The 18,028-nt window shown below is 42.7% G+C and overlaps 1 protein-coding gene across 1 annotated transcript in view; it reads left to right on the top strand.

Annotated features, from left to right (window-relative positions):
- The window catches only part of INPP5B (inositol polyphosphate-5-phosphatase, 75kDa), an 81,879-nt gene that overhangs the window by 11,084 nt on the left and 52,767 nt on the right, over positions 1 to 18,028 (top strand). Inside the window, 2 exon segments of the mRNA XM_006886592.1 lie at positions 7,138 to 7,284; positions 15,276 to 15,281. Coding sequence (XP_006886654.1) covers positions 7,138 to 7,284; positions 15,276 to 15,281 — 153 coding nt within the window.

The raw sequence follows: 18,028 nt of genomic DNA, 5'->3' as shown, positions 1-18,028 counted from the left end.
TGGCCCAGGGAGATCTACAGGAAGGTGTTGCAATGGGTCAGTCACAAAAGATTGAGGCTGCACCAGAGCAGTGGAGGTGATGACGGGGAGATGAACATTAAGGAGGATAGGGGAACAAATGGATGAGAATGAAGGTGCTATGTGGGCAGTTAGTTTGGTTGTGGTCCCAATTTATTATAATTATTATAATTGCAGTGCAGCTTCTTGCCACTAGGCCACCAGAGCTCCCTGTGGTCCCAATTTTATCACCAATAGTTACAATAGTGGTTGGCAGGTTGTTGTTATATGCCATCAAGTTGGAACCAATCCATAGCTGATCCTCTATTGGCTTTACAGAGACTGTAAATTTCCTGGGAGGAGAATTTCCATATTTTTCTGCGAGACAGCTGTAGATTTGAACCACCTGGCTTTGGGTTGGCACTGCAACTCTTTACCCACTAGGCCACCGGAGCTCCACTAAGTTTGACATGTAGTATGTCTGTAATAAATATTTGTTGAATGATGAATAGATTAAATAGTACCTGGCTGTAAGAATATAAGAGTGGGATGGAGAATGATGCTCCTCTTTTGGCCTTGGGTAACTACATTTCTCCTACCTCTTCTTGCTTTTGGGATTAACACCTGGCATAATCAGTAGAGAAATTCATTATTTGCATTCTCTGAAAAGTTATCGTGGTGGAAGCTTCCTCATGGAGTGATGTGGCTGAGACAGGGCTCTTTGAACTGACAGCCCCTTCGTATATCCATCAGCCCAACCCTGGGATTTCATAGATAAAGAGATCGAGGTCCACAGAATCAAAGTGCTTTTGCCAAGAGACTACAGTTAAAGCAAGCAATTAGCTAACATTAATTAAATTACAAAAACAATTCAGTTAGCTAGCTGACTATGCAAAGGCTTTTGACTGTGTGGATCACAACAAGCTATGGTGACTTTGAGAAGAATGGGAATCCCAGAACCTTTGATTGTGCTAATACGAAAACTATACTTGGACCGAGAAGCAGTCATCAGAACAGAGCAGGGAGACACTGGATGGTTCAAAATCAAGAAAGGGGTCCATCAGGGATGTATTTTGTCTCCATACCTTTTCAATATGTATGCAGAACAGACCATCTGAGACACTGGGCTGTATGAGGAGGAATGTAGCATCAGGATTGGTGGAAGATTCATCAACAACCTGTGTTATGCAGATGGCACAACCCTGCTCGCTGAAACTGAGGAGGACCTGAAGTGCTTGCTACAGAAGGTCAAGGACTGCAGTCTTCAATATGGATTGAAGCTCAATAACAAGAAAACAAAGATTCTCACCACTGGGCCAATTGGCAGCATCAGTATGGATGGTAAAGAGATTGAGATAGTTGGCAGTTTTAGTTTGCTTGGCTCCACAATCAACACTCTTGGTAACAGCAGCCAGGAAATCAGGAGACGAATTGCATTGGGAAAGTCAGTTGTGAGGGACCTCTCAAGAGTACTGAAGTGCAACGATGTCAGGCTGGAGACTAAGGTGCGCCTGATCCAGTCTTTGCAATTACGTGCTATGCATTGGAGAGTTGGACAGTGAATAGGGATGACAGAAAGAGAACTGATGTCTTTGAGTTGTGGTGCTAGAGAAGAGTGTTGAATATACCATGGACTGCAAGGAGAACAGACAGGTTTGTCCTGGAGAGGGTGAAGCCAGAATGTTCCCTGGAGTCAAGGATTTTGAAGCTTTGTCTGACATACTTTGGGCATGTTGCAAGGAGGGACTGGTCCTTGGAGAGGGACATCATGTTTGGTAGAGTGGAGGGACAGCGCAGGAGAAGAAGACCCTTGATGAGATGGATCGATTCTGTGAGTGGAGTGGTGGGAATGAATGTGTTTGAGATGGCAAGTTTGGCACAGGATAGAACGGCGTTTAGGGCTCTTGTACATAGGGTCACTGTGTCACAAACGACTCGATGGCACACAACAACAACAACAACAACAACAACAACATATGCTAGGTATTTTCCTAGCTACACTGCAACAATCATGCCCTCCTTTCAAGTCTTTTGAGTAATATTAAGGAGCAGAAGACTTGTGTAATAGTTGAGTAAACTGACACAGTGGTTGAAGAACCTGTCTAAGGATATGCAGCGATTGACATATGAGGACCAGGTTTAGAATCACAAGGAACCTGATCACAGGTAGACTTCAAAGCCCACAGAATTTCAGTTCAGATGCCAACCCTACCACTTCCTAGATAAAAGTGTGGACAATGTGTTTGGCTTTTTTATTTGTACAGTGGAAATATGAACTTTACCTATTGTTCCAAGGGGTTGTTTTTTTTTTTAACTTGGTTTTTATTTATTTGTTTCCTTAAAGAAAAGTTTATTTTATTCTAGTTTGCTTACAAAGTTTGTATACATTGTTTTTCACACCAGATCTTTCCCATTTCCTTTACCCATCCTCCCTCTACCCATCAAATTGTGCGACCCTATGATTACCCCCCCTGCACATCTGATTCCCTTGGATCCTCATACACATTTTACTAGTTACTTTTCTATTTCTACAATAATGGTCTTTTAATTTGTCCTTATGGGACTGAGTTAATTCACTTAGCATAAAGCTCTCCAGTCCCTCCCAAGTTAGGTAGTGATTTTCAAAATCATTGCTCCTGCGTGCTGCATAATATTCCATCCTGTGAATGTACAATTTCGCAATCCATTCGATTGTGATTAGACATATGGGTTGTTTCCATGCTCTTGTGATGGTGAATAATGCTGCTATGAACTTTGGTATACGAACCTCCGTTTGTGTCTCAGTTCTAATTTTCTCAGTGTTCTGAGGGTTTTATGAGACTCAGATGACGTCAAGTATAGGTGGTGCTTGTTGGATGTTGCTAGGTGTTGTGGAGTCAGCTTCAGACTCACATGCAATGAAACAAATCACTGCCCAGTTCTACACCATCGCCATAATTGGTTGTAGATTGGACCACTGCAATTCCCTTAGGGGTTTCATTGACTGGCTTTTGGAAGCAGATTGCCAAGCCTTTCTTGCCTGGGGGTTCTGCTAAAATCTATCAACATTATAGCACCACACAAGGCTTCTCTGACAAAGGAGTAATTGTTGCACATGAGATGCATTCACTGAAAATCAGTCTCCTTCATGTTGTTATTGTTTGGTACCATCAAGTTGACCAGGACTCCTAACAACCCTATGAACAATAGATCTGAAACGTGCCCTCCCCTGCTTCCTCCTCACAATCTCTGCCATACACTAACCTACTGTTACAGTCACTGTGTCAATCTATTTCGAGAGTCAGCCTCTCTTTTGCCGACTTTCTACTTTTCCCAGCATTCTTCTTTCCCAAAGGATTGGCTCCTCCTGAAAAAATACTCAAAGTCCGTGAAACAAAATTTCACCCTCCTTGCCTCTAAGGAGCACTGTCATACTTCCTCCAAGACAGATCTGTTTATTCTTGTGGCAGTCCATGTGATATTCAACACTCTTCTCCACACTCCAGTTCAAAGGCCTTGATCATTCTATGGACTTCCTCATCTTTAGCACTTTGGACAATGTAACATGTTTTGATTTCCTGACTACTGCTGTCATGCATGTTATTGATTCAAGTAAACAGAAGTCGTTGATAACTTCCATCTTTTTTTTTTTTTAATCTATTATGATTTGCCTATTGGCCCAGTGGTGAGGACTTTTGCTTCCTTGATGTTGAGATGTGGCCCATACGGAAGGCTGTAGTCTTTGTGAGAGTCAAACCACTGAAGAGGTGCTACCTTTGGGTTAGCAGTGCAACTGCCTACAAACCTCACCATCTTCAACTGTAGCAAGTAGAATAACATAGTGGCTAATACAAATGCTTTAGATTTAGACCTGGATCAGAAGCAGAGGAAGTCCAAGCATTTCTAGGAAGGAGAGGCTTAAGAGTGGCATTTGGTGTGGAAAAAGGAACCAGAGGCCTTGTAAGCACACTGCTTTTACTTGGAAGTGTGTGTTAATGGAGGTAGTTGGTGAGTAGCTGGTGGACAGTAAACCAGTAGTTCTGATTCACTCTGATTTATGGAGATGCCGTGTGGCTCAGAGTGGAATTGTGTTCCACTTCTATTTTGGTTCGTTTTTCAAGATAGACTTTTTTATTGTTGGGTTAACAGCCCAGCACCTAACTGTTAGCAACACCCATGTGCACTCCTTACATTGAGAACAGTTAATACCCTCTCTCTACTCCTTGTATGCACTGAAAAAGAAATCTCCTTCATGTTGTTATTGTTAGGTACCAATCAATGAGTTGACTATGATTCATAACAATCTTATGAATATTCGTCTAAAACATGGGACTTATTGGACTCAAATGTCAGTGAGTCCACATTCTACTACATGATAAGTGACCCAGGATAGTTAACCTGAGTTCAATAAAATTAGGCTAGTAGTTCCCTCACCTAGAAAGCTTGTTATGAGAATTAAAAAGGATAAAGTACAGAAAGCACAGATTATCATGAGGTCATAAGATTGAGGTGTGTGGAATAGCTACCTTGGAATAGCAGTTTTTTTAAAAAGAGAATTTACAACAATAACAAGCCACATATATAAGCAGCATATATATTAGGAGACTGTGATATGCAAAGAATGATTTTTATGGAATTGGAAGCAGGAGTGGCATCAGTTCCTAAATAACATGCCTCCAAAAAGTCTATGAACTTTGATAAATGTCGATGGTTTCAGAGGGGCTTCAAGCCTTTTGTTCATTGGGTCGCTATGAGTCGTGCTTGACTTGAAGGCAATCAACAACAACAATAGAACAAAATAGTGCCTGGTATTATAAATACTTGGTCAATAGTTGGATGAATGGTAAAAAAAAAACAACCAGAGGAGAGTTTAGAATGTTATTTTGTTGTTGAGAATATATGCAGCAAAAAATACACCAAATAATTTTTCTACATATACAACTCAGTGATATTAATAATATATGTATATTTACTTCTGCAACTTTTCTCACCCTCCTTTTCTGAGTTGTTCCTCTCCTAGTAACTTAAATTTACTGCTTGGGAAGGTTTTATCTAATTCTCCCAGTCATTAACTTTGATCTAATATAGATATGGTTCTGATAAGAGCATAATCATAAGGCAGACTTTATTTACTAATTAAGCTAAGCTTAATGCTTTGCTAAGCTATGCAAAGGCATTTGACTATGTGGATCACAACAAATTGTGGCTAACCTTGAGAAGAATGGGAATCTCAGAACACTTAATTATCCTCATGTGAAACCTATACTTGGAACAGAAGCAGTCATCAGAACAGAACAAGGAAACTCTGCATGGCTCAAAATCAAGAAAAGAGTACAGCAGGGATGCATCCTATCTCTATACCTTTTCTATCTAAATGTGGAATCATTCAGGAGGCTGGATTTTATGAGGAGGAATATGGCATTAGGATTGGAGGAAGACTCATGAACAATTTGTGCTATGCAAATGATACAACCTTGCTTGCTGAAACTTAGGAGGAGCCGAGGAGTTTGCTGCAGAAGATCAAAGACTGTAATCTTCAGTATGGGTTAAAGCTACATCAAGAAGACAAAATTCTCATCAATGGGCCAATTGGCAGCTTCATGGCAGATGGAGAAGAGATTGAGATTGTTAACAATTTTTAGCTTGTTTGGCTCCATAATAAACACTCTTGGCACCAGCAGTCAGGATATAAAAGATTAATTGCATTGGGGAAAATCTGTTGTCAGGGACCTCTCCAGAGTACTGAAGAACAACGATGTCAGTCTAGAGACCAAGGTGTGCCAGATCCAAGCCATGGTTATTTGCAGTTACTTGCTATGCATCAGAGAGGGGGACAGTGATGCAGGATGATAGAAGAAGATTTGATGCCTTTGAATTGTGGTTCTGGAGAAGAGTATTGGACATACTATGGACTGCCAAGGGAACAAACAGGTCTGTCCTAGAGAGGGTGAAACTGAGTTTCTCCTTGGAGGCAAGGATTTGAAAACTCTGTATCACATACTTTGGACATGTTGCCACAAGTCCTTGGAGGGATATCATGCTTGGAAAGGTGGAGAGACCAGGCAGGGGAGGAAGACCCCAGATGATATGGATTGACATAGTAACTGGATAGTGGGAGTAGGTGTGTCAGAGACAGTGAGATTGGCTCAGGATAAGACAAGGTTCACAGCTATTGTATATAGGGTTGCTATGCGTCGCTGTTAGGGACCTCTCCAAAGTACTGAAGAGCAATGGTGTCTCTCTGGAGACTAAGGTGCATCTGATACAGGCCATGGTCTTCGCAATCACTTGTTATGCATCAGAGAGTTGGATAATGACCAAGGAGGATAGAAGGAGAATTGATGCCTTTGAGCTGTGGTGCTTGAGAAGAGTATTGAGAATACCATGGACTGCTAGGAAAACAAACAGATTTGTCCTGGAAAGGGTTAAACCGGGTGGCTCCTTGGAGGCAACGATTCTGAGGCTCCGTCTAACATACTTTGGACATGTTGTGAGGAGAGACCGGTCCTTAGAGAGGGACATCATGCTTGGGAGGGTAGAGGGGGACAGCGCAGGAGAGGAAGGCCCTCTATGAGGTGGATTGATTCAGTGACTGAGGTAATCAGGATAGGAGTGTCAGAGACAGTGTGATTGGCACAGGACAGAGCGGAGTTTAGGGCTGTTGTACATAGGGTCGCTATGAGTCGCAAGCGACTCCACGGCACATAGCACAACAACAACATGCGTCGCAGGCGCCTGGAAGGCACATAACAACAGGAAGATAGGCTACTATTTGGTTGTCAGAAGACTTCGGTGGTTTTTGGTTTAAATTTTAAAGATTATCTCAGGTTACTAATTTCATCCAGCTCCCTTGGCCCCAAAATATCCATAGAATTTTTAAATTCTGGTCTTCATTTCCTACCTTTTGACTTGAATTCTTCTGTAGAATCTCTGATCAAAATGTTCAACAATAGAAGCCGGACAACACTCAATTCTGTTCTCATGGCAAAGGAGGTAGTTTTTAATGAAGGCGATTAGCACGTTTGCTTTCTTAGAATGACTCTGTAACATGGGAAAATAGGCTTGGAGACTCCCAAGGGAGATTGATTTGCTTATAGTCATTCAGAAGTGGAAGTGGCTTCTAAAGCCCAGGCTGAGTTGTCCCTCCATATTTTGCCACAGGTTTCGATCCCGCGACTCCGAATCCTGAGTTCCTGTGGCTGTCTCCATACCGGGGGACAGAGCTGGAGCTGGAATCTCAGGAGTCACCACCCACCACGCGGCGTTGGAACTCCGCCCCAGGTACCTGGCTGGGGTGAGCGAGAATTGGCTGAGAAAGATATCCGTCTTAGAAGAGGCGATGACGATTGGAGGAGAACTGGCTTCAGGGGGCGGGCTCTGCTCTGTTTAGGGCGAGGCGAGGGGCCGACGAAGCCTTCGATTGGATGAAGGGGCGCGCGTGGGCAGGTCCCTTGGAGAGTAGAGCGGGCGGAGCGGGTAAGCTGCAGGATGAAGTGCTGGTGAAACCCGGCGAGGAAATGTCTGCCGCCGCCTGTTCTCGAGAGCGCGACTCTGCAGGTCTGCTGCGGGGTGGGAAGCCGGGCTAGGGGTTTAGGTTGGGAGAGGAGGTAGGCCTGGCCCAGGCCCAGGCAGGGTCTGTTGTTTGGACCGGTGGCCGCAGGGGCGAAGAGCAAGGTGCTGGTCTTACTAAGGCGGGGAAACTGGGGTTGAAGTTCGGTGGGGATGTTAGTCGTTAGGGATGTTATTCTCAGCCGGCGTGGTGGGGGCAGGCGGCCGGGGAAGGGGGTACGGAGGTGTCTGACTACTCAGGGCTCCATTCTAGATTCGCAGTGTGACTTAAGGACCAGTCAGTGCCCTTTTCTAAGCTTCAGTTTCTCCAGCTGAGTTTCGCCTTCAGAGTTTGAGAGGGGTGTGTGTGAGTGTGTGTGCACTTGCATCTTTGGACAGAGTGTGAAGTGTATGCGGGCATCCTTCTCTGTAGCCCCTATAAGAGTAAATGCCCCCGATGCCTGCAGAATCATGTCCACCCTTGGTATTGGAATCCAGGCTGAGGTTACAGGTGAAAGACACCAGGTTGTTTAGTTGTGGTGTTACCCCCCCCCCCCTTTTGGTCCTTGATGGATAGTGCAACACAAAAGACTGATTGTTGAGCAGGAGTTTGTCTTTTGTAGAGGGAGAAGCTACTGCAGTAATTTGGGTCAGTCCCGTGCTTTTCAAGGCACACTACTGTCATTTCTGTCTGTCCCCAAGCTTTCTTTCCAGGGCTACCTGGAGTGTGTTTCCCTTGGGTGTGCTCGTGTGACGTGTGAGCTTTGGCAGGCCACTGGTTCCCATGAGGCCACGGGTACCCTTTCTCAGCCACTTGTTAGAAATGAAGAGTCTGGTCAGGAGCTGTGTCGAGTGTTGCCAGCACCGCACTTACTGTGACCAGGCGTGGAAACTATGAAGGGGGTGAGGAAGCTATCTAGCACAAGTGATTGTAAAATGAGAGGGAACTAGATGTGCAGAGGACTTCCTCAGTGCTTCGGCTTCTCCTTCGAAGTGGGCGAAGAGCCTGATGGTGGTGCCCGCAGTTTGGCTTGCTTCTCTTGTGGGCTTATCTCAATCAGAACTCAACTTGAAGGGCTGATCTTGAGACAGCAGTTGCTTCAGTTTCCATGCCCTACTGAGGCTCTGGTGGGGTGGTTGAGAGTTTAAAATGAAGAGCATATCCTCCATTTGTCCCTTCTCGAGAAACTTCTAGAATCCGGACATTTGTGGAGGACGGGCCTAAGGAGGTGGGTTCCATTAGAGGTCTTTCCTGAGAGATTAGGCCACCTTTTTTGTATTTGTTGTTGCACATTTCCTTCCCCCACCAGCCCACGCTGCAATGCACCCCTTGTTCCAGATTGTTCTCATACATATAATGCATAATCATATGTTCCTTTCAATTTTTCCTCTCATCTAATCTTTTTACCCCTTCTCATTTATTTCCCCCATCTATTCTAATGCAGTATTCATTATCTATCCACTTTCCCACATCCCACTCCAACTCCCCCCACGTCTGTCCTATTTTATAACAGCAGTGTTATATAGCATTTATCCTTCTGTGACTAAGATATTTCACTTAGCGTAATGTCCTCAAGTCTCCCCCATGTTGTGTAATGTTTTACTATTTCATTGTTTTTCAGTGCTGTGTAGTATTCCACTATGTACCATAGTTTTTCTGTTCTTTTTTTGATGAGCACTTGAGTTGCTTCCATCTCTGCTATTGTGAATAATGTGAGATTAGGCCAATTTTGAAACCAATTACCTGCTCTTGCAGGTGCAATGGTTAAGCCATTCATGGCTGACAGAAAGGTTTTTGGTTAGAATCCACCCAGTGGCTCTCAGAGAGAAAGACCTGGTTATGTGTTCTCTTAAAGATTACAGCCTAGAAACCCCACGGGTCAGTTCTGTTCCATCACACAGGGCCCGCCTAAGTCAGAAATTGACTGGATAGTACACAGTAACAACCACCATGACCTGCCTCTGGTGAGAAAAAGACAAGGAAGAGTCTCTGAATCTTTCATTTCCTTTCAGAAAGCAACAACTGGTCACATCTAGTGAAGAATTAGTGTAAAGGTTTTGGTTTTCAGTTTAAACGTATTTGTCCTCATCTGTGGTAAATAGTACATTATTAATCACTAAGTTGCTTCTAGGGAGCTCTGGTGGTATAGTCCATAGGGAGTTGCTATGGTAACTCAAAGGTGGTACCCATCTGGTGGTTTGGATCAGCTAGTGGCTCCAGGGAGAAAATTGGATACTTTCCTCCCATGTGGTTTACAGCCTTGGAAAACCTGCTGGAGAGTCAGCTGTGAGTCCATTTCTACTCCATGGCACTTAGAGAGAAAAGTTTGTTGTGCTAAAATGCATAAGAAGTGATACTAAGGCGCCAAGCCTGCCCAAGTCACCACTGTTTCAGGTCACTCTGACCTCAGAGGAGAGGTATTTCTTGTACAACTGGTAGGAGGAACTCTCTGGGCTGCCTCTGATTCCTGGGTTGATTCAGTACGGAAACAGATAGTAGATTTGGTTCTTTCTATATGCATATGATCAAAATAGACTCTTCTTAGACAATCTGGGGAACCAACCAAGTCTGCTTAGAGTCCGATTTGTGAAGCGCAGAGAAAGCAGCAAGGCCCCCCAGCAGCCAACGTTCTGGTAGAGAGGACAGTGATAGTCCCTAAATAGAGGTCGGAGTGTAGCAGCACAATGGTCCTTATGATGGGAACTTGGGGCAGACTCACCTTAAAGGCCAATTATTTTGGGGGTCAAGGGGAATCTTGTCTTTCTTTAACTTGTTTCTGCTAAATTCAGGGTGTCAGTGCACACATAGGAATTTCTGGGTGGTGCAGAGCGTTACCTGCTCGACTATCAGCTGAGATGTTGGTAGTTCATATCCACCCAGAAGCATAGCTTAACAGACAGGCCTCACCATTGGCTTCTGAAAGATCACACACACCCTTTCTGTACACTTGGGGTCACCACAGATCGAAGTCAACAGCAACAGAGTGAGAGCTTGGTAAGGGTTATAGTAGAAAGAGCCTTTAAGCTGAGGCTGTTGTGATGTGAAAGTGAGAATGTAAAGCTCTAATTGCATGCCAAACTGTTCATCTGATCCTCCTGATTTCTCTACCTGTAAAGACACCTGGGTAGGGCACCGGCTTCAGACAGGTAGCTATTGTTGTCAGTGCTGTTGAGTCAAGTATGGGTCATAGCAACCCTATGAATAACAGACCTGAACCCTGTCCTATTCTGTGCCATTCTTAGAAGTTCTCACATACTTGAACCCATTGCTGCTGTCACCATGTCAGTCCATCCCTTTGAGAATCTTCCTCTCTTTTGCTGATCCTTCACCTTTCCTAGCAAGATGTCCCTTTCCAAGGAATAGCCTCTCCTAGCAACATGCCCGAAGCATATGCAGCAAAACTTCAGCATCCTTGCCTCCAAGAAGCGCTCTGGCTATACTTTTTCCAAGACATAATCTGTTCTTTTACCAGTCTATGGGATATTCAGTACTCTTCTTCAGCCTCACAACTCAAAGGCATCAGTGCTTCTGTCATCCTTATTTATTATCCAGCTAGCTTTCAGACGCAGAGCAAACACTTGAAAAGACCATGGCCTGCTATTGCATGGTATATACATGGTAACTGTTGTAGGCAGGGCCTTTTCTGTTGTTTTAAAAAAATAATGCTAATCATGAAAATATTTTTTGGGAAAAAAAAGAAATTAAAAAAATTGTTTGTGTAGCTTTTTCTTTATGAAGAATGGAGTCTGTCTGTGGAGAAATGTCTCAAAATTTCTGTCTAACAACTGAAGACGCCCCTGCCCAGAAAATCCTTGAGTATCCTGCATGGCAGCACTTATCTGTGATGACCAGAATTCCAGCCTAGGCACATGCAAAGACCTGGAGCCGTGTTCTGGAGCTATACACTAGAAAAGAAACAGCTACTCAGAAGTCCCGTGGGGCTATTCTGACCAGGCTGATTTAACAAAGTGGTAATAGCAAACAAATTTGATTATTTGAAGTGGTTTTCTTGTTCCATGGTTGATTCAAAGTGAGCCAGCGTTGTAGTAACTCAAATTAAAATGAAATGTGTTCTGAGTAATTTTTCCCCTGGACCCAGGAAACAAAGCATTAAAGTCTGTGTGGCCTGAGAAAGGAAATGAAGGCTATTTTTATCTCAGGGTAGCCTAAAGGACAACCTAGATTGGGGTAGAAGCCAGAAAGAATGTTGGAAAAATAGCCCTTAGATTGGTTAATTTCTCCTTTCTCTCACTCCTTTTGCTGTCTCTCTTTCAGAAATTCTGAGACCTTGCTCTGTCAGTATAAGTAAAATCTATGTGAACAACATTGTTTTAGCAAAGAGAAAAGGAATTTGCTTATGAATATCCTGGAGGTAGAAATAGCCTCCCATTACCTTCTGGGGTGAGGATGGGGCTGCCAGCTTCTAAGCAAATACATTTTGTTCAGGTCACTTTGTTTCTTTAAACAACAGAGTACAATGCTCATTTCTTCCTCTCTCCACTTTCCTCCTTCTTCCCCTTTAACTTGGTGTTTGTTTCTCAACAGGAGAATACCCTGAAGACTTTCTTCCACCCCCTCCTTCTGAAAACAGTTTGTTCTGGAATTCTACAGTGAGAATCAAGAGCAAGAGAGGTGACCCTTAACATTCAGTTAGAAGTGGAGCTTTACCCAGAAAAATCCTCAGGGATGGGCAATTCAGGAAGAGCTAGGCATCAATATTTATTAGAGGAAGGATATAGCATAGACACTAGCCAGCTTGCATGTTTCCTTTGCTGCTTAAAATATACTCTGTTTTGTAAACTTTGCTGGTTGATACATATGTGAAATGCAGCTAGTAAATGTGAATGAGAAGAGGCTGTATTTATTTGGAATGCTGAGGATGAGGATTGAAACAAACTGTGTGTCTAATTGAATGGGAACCTAGGTGTTTTCAATCTGAAATGTTTTGTATTGGAAATTTTCTTCACTTTCCTCTATGCTATTTTTAAGAGAATATTGTCTCCTAGAAGCTCACACAGAACCTGAGAACCTGAGGAGCACCAAACCATTTGAGGCTCTTTCCTTTGGGAACTCTGAATTTATCCAGAGGTGCCTGGCCGTCTAGTTTTGAGAATTCAGTCACTGAAAATCCTGTAGAGTGCACTTGGAGTTACCCTGGATTAGAATTGACTCTACAGTTGACTTTTTAAAAACTTGTTTTTTCCGGTTTGTGAAACAAGCTAAAAATGCCCACTTCAGAGTTGAGATGAACTTAAAACTCTTGCTGCAGAAGATCAAAGATTGCAACCATCAATATGGATTGCATCTCAACATCAAGAAAACAGAAATCCTTACCACCAATATGTAACATCATGGTAGATGGAGAAAAGGTTGAAATTGTCAACAATTTCATCTTACCTGAATCCACAGTCAACGCCCTTAGTACTAGCTCTCAGGAGATCAGGACACTATGAGAGGTCTTTGCTGTCAGAGACCTCTCCAAGTTACTGAGGAGCAGTGATGTCAGTTTGAAGACTAAAGTGTGCCTGATTCAGGCCATGGTATTTTCAGCCATTTGCTGTGCATCTGAGAGCTGGACAGTTAATAAGGATGACAGAAGAATTGATACCATTGAGTTTTAGTGTTAGGGAAGAGTACTGAATATCCCATTGACTGCCAAAAAGAACAAACAGATATGTCTTGGAAAAAGTGCATCCAGAGTGCTTCTTGAAGGCAAGGATGGCGAAGCTTCATCTCACATATTTTGAGCATGTTGCTAGGAGAGGCTGTTCCTGGGAAAGGAAAAGACATCATGCTTGGAAAGGTGGAGGGTCAGCAGAAGAGAAGAAGACCCTCAACAAGATGCATTGACATGGTGACTGCAGCAATGGGCTCAAAAGTGTCAGAGATGATGAGGATGGCACAGGATAGGATCTGTTGTTCACAGGATCGCATGAGTTGTACTTTACTCAAGGACCCCTAACAACAATAACAAGAGTTGAGATACTATGGCTGCCACCTTAACTATCCTCTGTGAACTTCTTCCAAATATGACTGACCCTCATTATCTTCCTCACTCTTTCCCTCCCTCCAGTTTCTTTTCTCTTAATGCAGTCACTGAAAACCTTAGTCAACTCTTCTCTCCAATAACCAGATTCTGACCATTCTGCAGTATTTCTCCTATCTGCTTTTATTTATTCAAAAATTTATTATGGAAATTTATTTAAAGATTTTTTTTTCATAGGGAGCTCTGGTAGCCAAGTGGCAAGAAGCTGCACTGTAATCCCAGTGGTACGTGGTTCGAATCCATCAGATGGATGGGGCAGCAGGGGCAATCTCCTCCTGTACCAGTCAGATCCAATTTGATGGTACACATACAAAATAAAAATAAGTAAATAAATAAATAAAAAATTTAGAGATTTTTCATGCTCCTTGTTAGTATCTTATTATCCGAGTGATTTTGCCAGGAACTTACATTGGTGGTGGTGTTAGGTGCCATCGAGTTGAATACTGCCCATTGCCATAGCAACCTGATGAACAACAGATCTGAACCTTGTCCTATCCTGACCATCCTCACCATCTTTAATACCCTGGAGCCCATTTTTAAAGTTGCTGTGTCAGTCTACCTCCTCGGTGTCTTCTCTTTCACCGACGCTCTATCTTTCCAAACATGGTGTCCTTTTCATGAACTAGCCTCTCCTAATAACATGCCCAAGGTATGTGAGTTTCATTATTCTTGCCTCTAAGAAGCACCTGATTGCATCTTTCCCAAGACATGGTTATCTGTTTTTGTGGCAGTCCATGACATATCCAGTACTATTCTCCAGTACCACAGCTTGAAAACATCAATTCTTCTGTCATCCTTGGTCATTGTCCAACTTTCAGATGCATAGCAAGTATTTGAAAAGACCATGGCTTGAATTAGGTGCACCTTAATCTTTAAATGTAACATCATTGTGTCATAGAACTTTGAAACTTATATTGTTGTTATGTGATGCCAAGTTGCTTGCGAATTATAGCGACCCTATGTATAACAGCCCTAAACTCTGCTCTATTCTGTGCCAATCTTATTATCTCTGACACACCTACCCCCGTTACCCCAGTCAATAACCAATCCATCTCATCAAGTGTCCTCCTCCCTTGTGCTGCTGTTCTTTACCCTCCCAAGCATGAGCCCTCCCCAAGGACTGGGAACTCCTTGGAACATGTCCAAAGTGTGTCAGACAAAGCTTCAGAATTCTTGCCTTCAATGAGCAGCCTGGTCTCACCCTCTCCAGGATGAACCTGTTTGTTGTTCTAGCAGTCCATGATATATTTAGTACTCTTCTCTAGCACCACAGCTCAAAGGCATCAATTCTCCTTCTATCATCCCTAGTCATTGTCCAACTTTCTGTTACATAGCAAGTAATTGCAAAGACTATGGCCTGGATCACGTGTACCTTATTCTCCAGACTGACATTATTGGTCTTCAGTTCTCTAGAGAAACTTATATAGGAACCTGAATGTTGTGCCACACCATACTGCCAACAAAGTAAAGTTCAGATTACTTAGTGCAGTGTTCAACTCATGCTCAAGTTTTGCCAAGCCTGGCTCCATCTTCCATTTCTAGTCTTAATCTGATACCTTCATTTCTTCAGACTTGCATGCTTATTATTTCTGGATAAAGTCTATGCTTTTCCAACTCTTGTTTTACATTTTTATAATCTCAAATATGCCATTTTTGCATCTTTTACCTTTCTCAAATGCTAACCTATAAAGCTTGGTGCTTGAGGTGGTGGTGTTATTGTGTTCATTTTCAATTCATGACCATTTCACGTGATAGAGTGACCATAGGGTTTTCGAGGTGGTAATCTTCATGGGAGCAGACTTTTTTTCTTCAGAGTAGCTGAATGTGTCAAACTACCAACTTTCTGGTTATCAGCTAAGTGCTTAACTAGTACTTCCCCAGGACTTCTTAGGTATCTGGTAGAATTTGATGGTTGCTGTTGTTGGGGCTGTTGGTTCCGATACATAGACACCCTGTATGCAGAGAACCATACAATTTGTAACCTCAAGTTCTTTGTGGTCTGAAGAACCCCAACCCCCTTCCTCTTTGGGCACTTCTCACTGCCCTTCCCCCCTTCTTCCTGATTTGCTTTTGCCCACTTCTCTTTCAGCTTTATCATCAGACCACAGACAATTCACAGAAGGCCCAGCGAGGGCCAACTGCTGGGGGGAAATGGCAAGTTATCTTTCTAGTGGCCTGTCACCTCTGACCTGCTGCCTTGAGATAATCACACTGTAGTCTTCCTTGTTGAAAACTAAGCCATCATATTTTGGTTTTGCGTACCTCAGTTGGATTTCCTAGGGTGGGAATGGTTTTGAGGCCAGGGTTCATTGATTTGTATGGGTATGGGATGATGTAGTTTAGAGATATTTTCTGCCCTTTTTAAATACCAAAGAAGTTGGTCATACTTTTTTTTAAATGAAATTTTTATTTTATACTGGTTTACTTAAAAAGTTCATATACATTTTTTTATCACAGATGATACTTAATTTTGATGTAGAAACAAACAAACAAACAAAAGATCCAGAAGAAAACTAGGCATAGTTTTTTAGCTTAAGCAAATTATTCTTTCCATTCTTTTTAATTGTACTCAGCGTTATAGATTCTTTAAGAGTTACCAGACCTGTCTTCTTTTCCATCAGTGTGAAGTTTTAATACCACATGGTATTCAAAGACCTACAATTTGGGCCTAAACTTATGAATATTATTATTAGCAGTTATGACTTAATGAACACTTGCTGTGAGTCTGCAAACCTTATAGAGTCACAAGTGGACTTTTACTGAAGTAATTTCCTCTGCAGAAACACTTTCTGAACTCATTTATCAGACAGGTCATACAATTTATTGATAAAAGCACACTCCTTAAAGAATGTTGAAATGGCAAATTATTTGTTATATTCCCCCTCAACAATTAAACTGCAAACAACAACACACAAAAAAAGCACCATATTATGTCTCAGATTTTCTAGGTCTTAATCCTGGCCGTGCCATTTACCGTGTGCTCTCAGGCAGGTTACTTAACCTTTCTGGCTTTATTTTCTGGCCTGGAGAGTGGTGATAATCATCATGCTTACTTCACAGAAGAGTTTTGGAAATGAAATATATATGAGTTGATTAAAATAGTACCTGCCATGGCATGTAGTAAGCCTTAAATATTTATTAACATGCTAATTAGTAATAGTGTCGTCATTGTCATGAACACGGCCTGACTGAGATTCTAGTTAGTTGTTTCCAGATCTGCTTAGCTTCCCATGAGTTGAATGTATTCCCACTGCTGGTATGTGTTTCGCAGCTCGAGACTAAGAGAGTCATGGAACAGGGTCCAGTCAGCTTGAACTCCTGGATATTTTGATGCACATGACTTGTAAATATTTTGCTCAAACAGTTTTGCAGGTTCTTCTAGTGTGTCGAAATGGACTGCAAAAGCCAATAACCAAACAGATAAGAGGGAATGACTCTCCCTGCACCTGGTGGATTCTCAGGCAGGGCAGGACAGACTCCACCCAGAGTAACAACCTCATACCCACACATCTGGTGTAGAAATCATGGTGGTACTTTTGACTTGTGATCCAGACAGGTTTAACCCTTTTATTCTAGCCCTGGGAGTCTACAGCTTATTGAAGATGTCCTCCTCATGTTTGCAGAGGGCTGGCTGGAGGTCGTACTGTTTACTGGCTCTCTGTCTTTGAGCACATGTGCTGTCTGTCCTAGGTCTCAAAAGTCTTATTTGTAAAAGGAAGGCAATAATTGATTGGAAATAATACCTAAAGCACTAGATATCATATCTAGTTGTTAGAGGCAGACAGTAAATGGTGATCATCATGCTCAGAGCAGTAGAGGATTAGGAGTGACGGAGAAGAGGAAGACGAGCTAGCAGTTGCTGAAGAGCTGCTGCGTCCTGGGCATCGTGTGAGGCTTTTGACAGCTTTGGCTTTCATTTGTTTGTCCTTTTCACTTCTCTGCAAGCTCGATGGTGTTACTCCCATTTAATAAATGCAGAAACAAGTGATTTGCTTGAGGTTTCGTAACAGGTGATAAATGGATGTTGATGTTGTTGTTTCTGTTGTTACCATGTGCTGTCAAGTCACTCATCGTGACTCTGTGTACCAGAAATGAAACCCTGCCAGACCCTGCACTTCCCACACAATCTCTGCTGTGCATCAGCCCAGTGCTGTGGTCCTTGTGCCAATCCATCTTGTTGATGGTCTTCCTGGTTTTTATTTCCTTTCTACTTTCCCAAGCTTGATGTCTTTCTCCTTGGACTTTTGGCTCCTGGTAACATGCTCAGAGTATGTAAGAAAAGCCTCACCATCCTTGTTTCCAAGGAACACTCTGGCTACACTTCTTCTAAGACAGATTTTCCTTTTTTGCGGGGGAGGCAGTCCATAGTACTCTTCACTAATCTTATAATTTAGAGGCATCAATTATTGTTTTGTCTTCCTTACTTGCTGTCCAATTTCCACATGCCTGTGAAGCAA

Source organism: Elephantulus edwardii, unplaced genomic scaffold (genome assembly GCF_000299155.1).
Source record: "Elephantulus edwardii isolate Elephantulus edwardi_28Jun2011 unplaced genomic scaffold, EleEdw1.0 scaffold00049, whole genome shotgun sequence".
Lineage (NCBI taxonomy): Eukaryota > Metazoa > Chordata > Mammalia > Macroscelidea > Macroscelididae > Elephantulus > Elephantulus edwardii.
The sequence above is the reverse complement of the archived record's forward strand: the minus strand, read 5'-3'. Positions and strand labels throughout refer to the sequence as shown.